The sequence below is a fragment of the Mycteria americana genome, chromosome 3 (genome assembly GCF_035582795.1).
Source record: "Mycteria americana isolate JAX WOST 10 ecotype Jacksonville Zoo and Gardens chromosome 3, USCA_MyAme_1.0, whole genome shotgun sequence".
NCBI lineage: Eukaryota > Metazoa > Chordata > Aves > Ciconiiformes > Ciconiidae > Mycteria > Mycteria americana.
In genome coordinates this window covers 88,374,601-88,386,813 of record NC_134367.1, presented here as the reverse complement: position 1 = coordinate 88,386,813, position 12,213 = coordinate 88,374,601, and the positions used below count along the sequence as shown (strand labels likewise).

Sequence of the window (12,213 nt, the reverse complement as noted above, 5' to 3'; positions counted from 1 at the left end):
ATCATTGGAACAAGAATCTTGCTTATTGACTGACTTATTTGTGGTAGGCGTCTAGGATGATATGTATCTTAAATTCCTCAGAAGCAGTAGATAGTAGATACTCTAATTTTTTCGTTGTGCTGATTTTTCTTGATAGTTGGGAGTTTCTGATCTGTAAATATGTTGCTAGCACAGCTGTAGTTTACTTAACATAAAAAACTGAGTTCAGTACAGTGAGTTAAAACAAATTTCTGTATACAAATTCATTCTGAGAAAAGCAGGTAACTATAAAATCGTGTCTTACACTTTTCTGAGCTTAAAAGGTAAGTCAGCTACATTGTAATGAATGTAATAATGATGTGATCATGTATGATATTATAAATATAAGCATACCTATAAACATTTGATATACATTTAAAGAGAGTGGCATTGCATATTTCTATAAAAATACAGTGGAGAAACTTTAATTAATAAGCAATTATTTAGCATATTCCCCAGAGCTGTGATCAAAACTTCCTTTTCCAGCTACTCAGAATGGATTTGAATAATATGATGATATTCATAATGTCATTAGTATTTAGAATCACAAAAAAAACAATAGTTTTAGAACTGTTTTTAGAGAGCATATAAAGCAGCTAGGACCTGTTACAGATTTTACCTCAGCTTTGTTTTGATGTACGTGAGTTCAACCAGCTGGTGTGCTTTTATTCCTTTTACTGGAGTTAAGCCATTTAAAATTTCTGCCCAGAACAGATACAGTGAGAATCAATCAGGATTTGTCAAGCTAGCAGTTGTGTACTTTTTCCAAAGTACTCTCCTCTCCTGAAAGGAGAGGAGAAATTTATAGAGGCACCAATAAGAGTAAGCCAGTAAGCCTGACTGTGTTTCAAAAGCCCTCTTTCAAATTTTCTTGTTCACCAATTTAAACCTCTCTCCCGAGAGCACAGACAGCATAGGGCAATTACGGTCCTTACAAATTGCATCATACATATTAAAAAATTGCATCCTTCCTGTCTGGATCCAATGGGGAAAGACATGGTTCCTGGGAATGTGAACACTCTTCGTTCTGTTATGTTTTAGTTGCAATAGCTAGCTTTACAAAAAGACCAGTTTCACTTTGGCTAAAGTATTAAGAACATAAATATTTTCAGTCATTCCTGACAAGCAGATCTATCAGAAATTAAAATGAGCTGAAATCAATCATGAAAATAAATTAATATGAGGGTAAAAGGAAATATATATCTTTTTGCTTGACTAGTTTCTTCCCCACTTCATCAGACCTGCCATTTCTGTTTTGTAATTTATAGATAATGTTCTGAGTTCCACTGAGTTCTGTCATTGTTCCTACCTTATATTAAGAAATAGGATTGAGAGAAGCTTTGGATGCTGTATTCCTCAGCTAGCTTCTCCCAGTGCTGGCCAAAATGTTTTTTTTTCCCCCAAGTCCTAGCGTGGTGTTCAGATTGAACCAGATTCAGGTGTCTGGTTCTTTCCTTTCACCAAATCCTCTATATATTTGTAATTTTATTCAGGATAAGGTCATAGCTTGGGAATTGCTACGTTACTTTTTTATAATTTGTTTTTATTCATTACTTTGTATAATCGGTTAGGTTCTTATCTACTGGTGTACACAAAACTACATTATATTTAAAAATTCTGCAGCATTCTTGCCATGTATCCTATAACCTGTTCTTTGCTAATAAATTACTACTTCTCAGGAAGCAGGTATGCAGTTTGTTTGCTTTTCTGTCTTTTATATATTATAATGAGTTTGCAGGAATTTTCAGAGATTATGGAGGGAAGAGGTGAGTAGGTTTTGCAGTGAGAAGCCCTGCGTGGTTTTATCAGTGCTCTACAATGTAAATGCAGTGTTATTGGCTTACTTTGTAGCGGGAAAGTACCTCTTCAGTCAGGCAAAACCTAGGCAAGGCATTCAGGTCAGTGCAGGTACTACTTGTCAGTCTCTGCAGTTTGCTGTGCATCCTGCAAAGTCCAACGAAAGAAGAATGGGGACTGAGCACAACTAAATAAGAAAGTTCAGGCAGATTTGCCCCAGAAAGTAGGACTGGGAAAGGCAAGAGCAGAAGAAGGCAGGCATTTATAAATACATTCTTTTAATATAAAGAGTATGGTTAAAAGGAGGAAGAGCAAGGAGACAGATGAAGACCCCCGGGAGGTTAAAATGTACTAAATGAAGAACTGAAAAAAATTTTGTAAAAAGGAAATAGGCTTCCTCCAATTATAGCAAAAACAAATTGGCCTGTCCACTTTATAGTGGAAATAATAACATTTTTTGAATTACTGTTTTCATTTTTTCCTCTTTTTTTTTTTAATAAAATGACCTATGAAATGGAAAGCTTTCAGATTGTAAAAGAGAAGTAAGAACATTATCTCTAAAAGAGAGTAAGACTGAAAACACCACATACACAAGCAAAGGCATTAACCACATACATAAAGATAGAAGTATTTTAATATAACATGAGCAAGAAGGTAAATGAAAACAACAAGCAGTGTCACAATAACTTCTATATTTTTCATACTAGAGCTGTTTGCTGCTAAATAAAGCCTTATTTTCTATGTTTCTGCTGATTTCCTGAGTGATATAAATGCTATTAAAGTACGGAAAGTATAGCTGTGTAAGATTCTCTGTATACTGAATCAAAATATTTCCAGGAGTTGCCTGGTTTTTCGTGTAAGATCCTATAAAGGATTTAATTGGCTCTGCTTTTTACTTAAACTCCTCAGTGTCAGGCAAGTCCTAAATTTTCCATTGTTATAGGACTTTCTGGTATCCAGGTTTGCAGTTGTATGGCTTTGCAAGCTTTTGTACTCCCTTCCAGAACATAAAAGCAATCTTGTCAATTTCTTATGATCAACTTTGTTACAAGATGATGGCACTAATTGAGGCCATCAAGTGTTTCATGTTTTATTCACTTTAGTTGTGATTACTTTTAATTTATTTTTTCCTTCCCCAAGAAGAAGTATGTCTTAATGTTTACTCTTTGTATGCTTCGTACATTAATACACTGAAGTCACTTGCAGAAATGGTCATTTGCCTCAATCCCATGACATTGTATCATGAGAGTAGCACTTCCTCTCAGTGAAACATCTGACAAAAACATGTTCTGAAGCAGCAGCAAGTGAAGACCTCAAAGACAGAAGAGGAGTTAAAGCACCTTCTGGATGGGCTGTCTACAGACATCTGTGTACTGATAAGATAATACAGGGGGTACACGTTTTGAAAAACTAGACTTTCTTGACAGCGTAATAATAGAGAGTGGGATTTTCCATAGGGTATAAATAACTGAAGAAAGATTGACAGAAATGCAGTACTAAGTCTCCCAGCTTTCTTTCAAATTTTTAGTCTTTATGAGATGCAAGGTATCATGAATTTCCACCTTAAAAATTATTTCCTCAGAGACCTACCTACACTAATAACTTCTTTAAAATGTACTACTTTTTGATCACAATTTTAAATTGGTTTGTTTGTTTGCTTAGCAGTTTTACTGCACCTATTTTTGTACTTTTAACTCTGAAATATCATTTAGAGAAGAAGTGGATTTGGAGTCCTTTATGTCATGCTGTCACTTAAAAAAAAATTAATACCAAGACCTTAAATATCTGCACATTCCTTTTTTTTTTTTCCCAATTGTGCAAATGTGGACCTTTTAAATGATGTTTATGATATGACAATGAAACCAAAAATTATTTATCACAGCAGGGAAGCAAAACATAAAAAATGGGGAAGCATACGCTTTGGGGTTTTACAAATAATGGAAGTGACTTCTTTAAGCACTTAATACAAGTGATACTTATATTACTAAATCATGTACATATAGTTTGTGTGTTGAGACTGTTCAATGAAAACTTCTATGAAATGCATTTTTCTTTTAATTTTCTAAAGTGTGTTATTTTTCATTAAACTAATATAAAATCCAAATGTAAAAGAGTTGCATTTATTTACCATTGTTAATTTTTCTCTTCTGTTTTGCAATTGTTGTAAAATGCAGTGTTAATAGGGAATTCTCTGACTACTATAAAATAGTTGGGTTTTTAAAAAAATGTCTGGAGGAAAGAATCAGCTGTGTCTTTTCAACACCATAAGCAAGTATTTAGCTACAGAACTGCCATTTTAATGTCAATAATAATGATGTTGCTGAAACCCTGTATGCTTCCCTGAAAATTTAAACTGTATGGTTGGATTCTGTCAGTTTTCAATATTTCAGATTTTAGCTTTATTCAGTGCTCCCTATGCTGCTTTCTTGTATTGTGTATCTAATCTTTCCGTTTTAGTTTTAAACATACTGTTCTTGACTTTTTTTATTGTAGAATATTATTTAAGGACAAAGACAGAAATTGGGAAGAAATTGAAAACAAGCTGCGAGCTGAAAGTGAAGTTCCTATTGTGAAAACATCAAGCATGGTATGAACAGTTATCTTTTCTGGGATTGAATGAGCCTCTTATCTAATTTACAAATAATCAGTAGTGGAATGTGTTATTTTCAATGATATAAAGGCAAAAATCTTTAAAAGGTTTTATTGAGACACTCAGTATATTTCAAGAATAAACCTAATCTTTTTTAATAATTACTAAAACATACTATCTTATAAAGAAACACTCTTAAGTAATTGTTCAGGGGAAATTCTCAGATAAAGAATGCAGTAAAAGGGGTTCAGACTATACATAGACCATCAGTACTTTTGTTTAACAAAAGGCAACAACCATTAGTTTGAATGTTGGATGGCTTTCAAATTAACTTGTTTACAATCTAAAGACTACTTTACTTACTGTTTATTAATGCTTAATATTAATATGTAATACTTAATACCATTAATACTGATTATTAATATTTAGAGAAATAGTTGTATTTTGCTATATGTGAATGAAAATAATCTGTAGACGCATTGCAATAAAGCATTCTGCAATGAAAAAAATCCTGTTGGCTTTGTGTGGAAGTGATAACCATAGGGTACCAACTACAACTCTAGTTGATTCATGTAGTCTTCTACTCCTGCCTAATTAGGGCCATTTCATGACCAAACTGCGTGACAGTGTGAGGGAACGGAGCACTCACGTTGTTTCTTAGTACGCTTCTCCTCTGCTTCTAAACACAGAGCATAGGGTTTGAAAAACATCTCTGCATATGAGAGCAGGTGGAGAGTCTAGCTACATTATCCCATCTGGAGTATCACGCTGTTAAGAATGTCAACTTAACAGAGGCTGTTTTCTTTTCTGAGGGAGAGGTGGGAGAGGAAATGCCTTCTGACATATTTTGTACCGGACTGCTCAGAAGCAGAATGTGAACACATTTCCTCTGGCGTTGAACTGGCTAGCACTTCTCTGTTAGCTCATCATGAGTTATTAAACTCATCCAGATTGATTTTTCCTGGAAGTATTAAAAACTTGGCCCGTAATTTCTCCAGAATGGTATATTTTTTAAGAGCAATCATTAGTAACTCAGTGTTATAAATTATTAGATACACCGACAGTTTTGGTTTGTTTTTTTTTTAAAGTTTAATTAAGCAAGTTACTCACGGAAGTTTCTAATTTTAGAAATATGATAATATAAGGAGTTTCACTTACCCTATCCATTTCCAGAACAAGATCAGAGTTTAGTGTTTTGTATTCTAAATGCCATAAATATGGGGGTTTAAGGCATTCATTAAAAAAGAAAAACATTAGTTGTATACTAAGTTCAGCATTTTACAAAATTTTTTTTCAATGCATTAAAGCATCCTGCATTGTTTGAAAGTGTATGGTGGGGGGTTTTTTGTCTATGCACGATTTTCAAGTTTCTGCTCAGTTTTCAGAGCAATATATTGTCCAAATGCAGTGCTTATTTTTACCACAGAGTGTTATTAAAAGTTAACAGAGGACAATTGTAACTGATTTTTGTTTTGTCCTTGGGACATTTATGTCAACTCAGATGTGGAATCTGCTTAAAGATAATGACTTTGTAAAATCCAAGGTAATCAATCTCTTTGCCAACCACAAAAATCACATTACTTAGTACAGAATGGGTTTCTGAAATGGGTTAAATTAGTTTTCAAAATCAGTGCCTTTGAAAATTCTCAGCTTTTGAAGACCACTGATAGCTCTCCTCAGCACTTGGATTAACAGTGTTCTTCAGTGTAGGATCCTTCAATTGTAGGATTTACATATTTATAATTTAAGATGTGGTACATCTAATGATTATTGTGTTTCACAGTGCATTGCTGTGGCTACGTCTGTGTGAGTAAGTAGTGCAGCACAGAGGAGAAAAATCTGTAGGGCAAATGAACGCTGAGGACCCAACATTGGTGTGCTGTACAGGGTCTCGTGGGCACAGGGCCCAATGGTTGCAGACAAAATCCCGATGCAGTCATTTTACTATTCTGACTCACATCTGAACAAGATTATAGATCACCCTATTCCATTAATAGTGGGTTTATACTGTAACTTGCCTTTAAAGGTTTGCTGTTACTTTTCCTCGTTCCTACAGAACCATGGAGTCTGTAAGTCTGTGCTTGAGAAGAAGTAGCGCAGGCAGATAAGCAAGGGACAGAGTGAGGTTTTGTTGACCCTAGCAATCAGCCAGCTGCAGAGCAGCTCTTGATTTCTGAGTGGGCCACAGCTGTCCAGCCTCAAGCACTGCCGCCCAGGACCCATGGTGGACATGGCTGGGCCACCACCAGCAAGGGTGTTCTTGATACCAGGAGGGACAACCCAAATAACATATTGCAAAGGTTGGGGAGAGGGATTGTTTACTACTGGTAGGTAGTTTGAGTCTCTTTTTCCTTAACGAAACATGTGTGTTTCTTTCCCAGGAAATATCATCAATCTTACAGGAACTGAAACGAGTTGAGAAACAGCTGCAAGGTACAAATCTTTTTTCACTTTTCTCTTTGATTGTTGCTTGCTTTAAATTTTTTTAATATATCTCTCTCTATATATGTATATCATGAAACAAAGTTATCACATTTTATTAAAATATATTCACACTATCAGTTACGTACATTAATATCATATAATTCCTGGCACATTTGGTAAAGAAAAATCACTGAATTATTTTAAAACAGGAGAGTGATGATATCTTTTTATATGGGTGAGAAAAGGCTCAACTAAAAATGAAAGAGTCCAGAAAATCCCAAAGGCATTGTTTGTGAAACATTCTTAATAGAAATATTTTTATGGGTAAATATTGAAGCGTAGGTGATAGAATCCTGAGATGAGGCTTTATAAAATAGTCTTTGCACATCAGTAATACCCTCACGTATAGCACAATTCAGTATAAGGAATGCATTGGGACCATAACCTATGGGAAATCTCAAAAAAAACCCTTTATCTGATACAATAAAATGAAAATTTAGGATTAGCTCTTGACATCTTCCCTTCGCACTGCTGAATCCACTCTTTGTAATTGTGGAGCCCACAGACTACAAAATAGAAAAGTTACTTTGCTTTTCACATGCAAAGACTTCATCTATGTACAAAGTGAAAGAATTGTGTTGTGCTTACAAAGTCTGCTATTTAGACATATATTCCACTTATCAAAATCAACTTAAAAACTGAGTATATTTTAAAAAGAAGTTACAATCTTATTTGTGTATTGTTTATACTTAGTTTATTGTTTAATTTGGAGTGGTCAAATGGATTAGCAGTTCATGCTTGTATATAATCATTATTATATTTGTTGTAAACTTCTGATATTTGTAATTTTTAGTATTCAGATTTAATCCTACAATAAAACATGTTTTAAAAAAGAATGTTTCAGGAGGAATCATTAAGCACCTTTATAGACAAATTAGTATTTGTTTCATGCTCAGCTATAATTAAAAAATGTTGATTTATTACAAATTATATTGTGTTTAGAGAACATAACACAGAAATAAGGCCCAGAGAAAGAGGCAAAATCATTTCCTTGTGTACGCAGTGGTGTTTGAATAGATGTTAGTACAGTTTTGGAAATAAAAAAGAGAGAGGTTCTGTTAAATGTGATAATGTTAATAGTACAGTAAAATGAAATTGTACTAGGTGCTTCAGTTTGCCCTCACTATGTGGAGGGGGACGGACAATAAGTCCATCATTATGCATTAAAAAGGATGAACAATTGCTTTTTTATACAAATTTCATTCCATCATGGAATTAGCAGCTATGGATATTTGGGGGGGAGGGTGTTGAGTGAAGCATAATATAATGGTAATATTAGAGAAAAAGCCCCTTAAACATGACTAAAAATCCCATCTTTCAGTCCCTATAAGCTAATCGTAGACCGTTTGTCATCTGTCTTTCCTATCCACACGTCAGGCAGCATTTAGTTTGTGCAGTTTCATTTCATCTAAAGTTTTAATATATGTAAAATGTAATAAATGTAGTAAATGCTTTTAAATATATGTATCAGCTACATATATGTTGGTTACACCACTCCTTTGTAGTGGGCAACACACATAAAAGCTCATGTCTGTCATCATAAAATAAAAATGTTAGAACAGGATTTTCATATTTTTTATGGTAACAGAAAACCGTGGGTTTTATGGTTTCTTCCCTATCCCTTTCATCTTTTCTTGATTGCTTAGCAATTAATGCTATGATCGACCCTGATGGTACCCTGGATGCTCTGAGCAACTTGGGATTCGCCAGCCCCATCTTACCAGCTCAGCCGAAGCCGAAGTCCAGTCCTGTTTCCCAAAGTACCCGCCCTCAAGTGCAGCCAAACTGCCAGCCCGAAGCTCGGGCTCTTCGACCCCCCGCTGTCCCTGTTGCAGCTGAATTTGAGAATGCTGAATCCGAGTCAGATTTCAGCATACATTTCAACAGGTTTAACCCAGATGGGGAAGAGGAAGATGCCACCCTGCGTGAGTGACATCTCAGTGTTGATACAGAAACCTTTCATGTGGAATGTTTAGGAATAAAGGAAAAATTACAATGTTGGTTTTGTAATTTAAAAAAAAAAGGCTTGGTCAAACAGCAGTTGTTTTATTAAACCAGTTTTCTTTAACTGTGATGCTTTGATTGTCACACAAATCCTTTTCAAATCATAACGATATGCATAGATACCAGTGTAGGAAAGCAGATTGTGGCAGGTTTGCCCTTTGTGGTTGTGTGCTTTGCAAAACAATTATTATATCAGCAGTTTTCCCTTAATAGATTTATTTCTTTTTAAAAGCCATGCAAGCAGTCTAACATTTAATGTTACTGAAACCCCAAATCTCTTTGCCAAGCTGCTCTAATGAATGCACTTCCTCCACTAAAGTTTGTACAGAACTGTTGAACAGTTACATTTGATTCTGAATTAGATGATTTATATAGGAAACGTTATCTTTGACTACAATGACACATTACTGCAAAAGGTAAGACAGATTTCAGAAAGCATTCATTCTTGTGTACTGAAAATCTCAAACAGTTCTGTGATTTATATAACCTTGTTGCTGCGTAAATTGTCTTGGGGTTTACAAAGTTCACATATTATGTTTGCACTAAGATTTGCTGGGAGTGATAGGTGAACATATCAATATCATTAAACAGCAAGCAGTGTTTTGGTGTACATAGAAAACTGATAATACTGTACTTGTATTATCATTGCAGTGTTTTAATCCACTTTCTGAAAGGACTATTTGGCACTTTTTGATCTTCTTCAAATGTCTTTTTGATGTCAATGAAAGTAGAAGTATTTCATATCTCATTTCTGTCCAAATGCTTGTTGAAACTAGGAAACAAATTTAAACATACAGCAATGTGGGACATTTTAAAGCGTATTGAGGCAAATGGGCTCTCACCAATTCAAATGCAACATAAGCTTACAGAAGAAATTACTGGTCCTTGGAATGATCATGAGATGTAAAATTTTCTTTAGGGGACTTGGAAATAGAGTTGTCATAAGTTGCTTGATCGATAGATGCACTCCCAAGCAAATGATTTTATTTGCTTCTGTATATTTTCCTGTAGTCTTGCTAGTAAAGCTGTCTCTGTCTTACATATTTAAAAGGATTCTGGAAGACGACTGCTAACATAGACATTTTGCTTCTACCACTGAAAAGCAAGTCTATTTAAAGTTTCCTATATAAGCCTATTTTCCTTATAAGTTGTCCCAGTAACTTAACATTTGGAAATAATAATAAAAATAAAAGTAAATTACTTTGTATTTCCAGAACACTGTAATTTGGAGGAATGTTATTTCTGTTAAATGTAACTAATAGACTGGAATTTTCCTATGTTTGCATCAGTCTCTATATATTAAGGTTAAAGATACAGTTTTGCAGCTTTTATGAAATGGTCTTTAATATTTCAGCAATAATCCTATATGACATTTGTTTAAAAAAACTACTTTCTGTACACTTTTAAATTGTACAGGCTTTCAGAAGTCAGTAAAAGTTGGACCAGTTAATAAAAATGCAAAAACTTTTTTTGTAGAGATGTAAAAACAAAACCACTAATCTGTTGTATAATGGATTTCATATTTTCTTTAAAAAAATTAAAAGCAAACAGCCTTCATGTATGACTCAATATGCTCTACTCCAGCTAACTGTGGAAGCCTGAACTACACTAGTTTACAGAGGCTACAAGACAAGTTTTAGAAGGTGCAGAAGGGCAAAAGTAAATTGAAACCAGAGCTAGGTGTTGAAAACCGAGTGTACCAAACCATCACCATAATTCCTTCTTTTGTTTAATGCTTGGGAACATAATTTTTCCGCAGACTCGAGTGGAAAGTAGGAAATGGGTAGGAAGGATTAAAGGTGCAGGCTCTTCATGCGAGATTCTGTTTGTGTTCTTTCAGGCGTTTATACCTTTACGTTCTGTAATAAGCATTTTGCATTACTATGTTCTTATTTTGTATGAACATGTTCTCCTTATTTATTTTTGTTACATTTATTATGTATGTTATTTTGTTATATGCATTTACAACTCCATTTTTAAATAAAGTGTTTCTGGAACTTTACAAATGTGTGAATATGTAATTGAGAGCTGGGAAGTTCACACAGTCTTCCTGCAGTCTAACTGCAGGAAGAAATAGGAAATGACATTTTTTCATAAATGTCTTTCCTCCGGAAAAAGTTACATTATTGCCGCTGCTGCATCATTTATTCTGTGCTGATGTTATTGGCTCACTTTCCCGTACTCAGGTTCGTTTCCACACTTGAATTGATTTTTGTGTGCAAAGCTAGAGGCAAAAATAATCCAGTATGCCAATCACCAAATAGTGACCGTGTTTCCCTTTGTAGAAGGAAAAGAAATGAATTTTAATGCACCTGTAGGTGCAACAGTAGTTGCTTTTCAGACTGCTTTGCTTCTGCTTCATATATTGGAAAACTTTACTGAACATTCTGATTTGGCTCCAGACTGGTGCCTTTTTTCTTCTGTCTCTGCTTCGACTCCATACGTACTTTCCTGCAAGACACTAAATTTCCTCTTCTCTAGCTAGCTTCATGCAAGAACAAAACTGTGAGTTTAGTATAAAGCTCCAAGAATTCCTTCCCAGCTTACACATTTCGGTGTCGCCGAGCTTTGCTGTGACTTGGCAGCAGCCAGCTCTGGTCTTGCTTCTATGCACCTGTTTTTCCTTTGTATCCCCAGTCTGATGGCATTAAGACTGCACTAGTGGCGCACAGTGACACTCAATGGCACTCAGCTCTAGAAGGGCAGGAGATTTTTACTGATGTTCAGAGATGCCAGTTTGCTATAGTCAAAGACGTGGAAAAGTTAGAAGGGCTTTCCAGGTGCTCAGGACTTTTTCATATTCCCCAGCTTCATTGGCTGCTATTGTTTCCTCACTTGTTGCCAGTATCCCACTATCTTTGCAGAAGTAAGGGGAATGCACTTCTGGGTTAATATTGTCCTGCGCAGAGCCGCATTTATGTGAGTGATAGCGTAGCATTTTGTTATTTCTTCCCACATAATATTCTCATCTATCCACTATACTTTGAGCCAAGGTTATTCAGAGATGTTTTTCAGAAATACTTAGGAAATCCAGCCAGATTGCATCAGTCCCCTGCTTCCTTTTGACATCAGCAAGTGGGGCTAACACGCAGTGACACGGAGAAAGCAGAGTTCAAGCCTTTTCTGATCAGCACTGTTGGTTCCTCCCTTAGCTACGTGCACTGTTCTAATTATACACCCAACAAATAACTTGTAATGACACTCACATCTGGCTGTAGCATACAGAAATAAAGCAAAGAGTGTAATTTGTGTGCCTGACCTGATAACAGCAAGATGGAGTTTCACTACAGCATGTACATTATACCAAAAGCAACTGGTAC

At 35.2% G+C, this 12,213-nt stretch overlaps 1 protein-coding gene across 11 annotated transcripts in view; it reads left to right on the top strand.

Moving 5' to 3' along the window:
• Positions 1-10,883, top strand: part of CEP170 (centrosomal protein 170) — a 106,458-nt gene extending 95,575 nt beyond the window's left edge. For all 11 annotated transcript variants that reach the window (XM_075496005.1, XM_075496013.1, XM_075496014.1 and 8 more), the window contains 3 exons: positions 4,309-4,402; positions 6,787-6,838; positions 8,536-10,883. In XM_075496005.1, the coding sequence (XP_075352120.1) occupies positions 4,309-4,402; positions 6,787-6,838; positions 8,536-8,822 (433 nt within the window). In that variant the 3' untranslated portion in view covers positions 8,823-10,883. The remainder of the gene's footprint in view (positions 1-4,308; positions 4,403-6,786; positions 6,839-8,535) is intronic.
• The last annotated feature ends 1,330 nt before the right edge of the window (positions 10,884-12,213 follow it).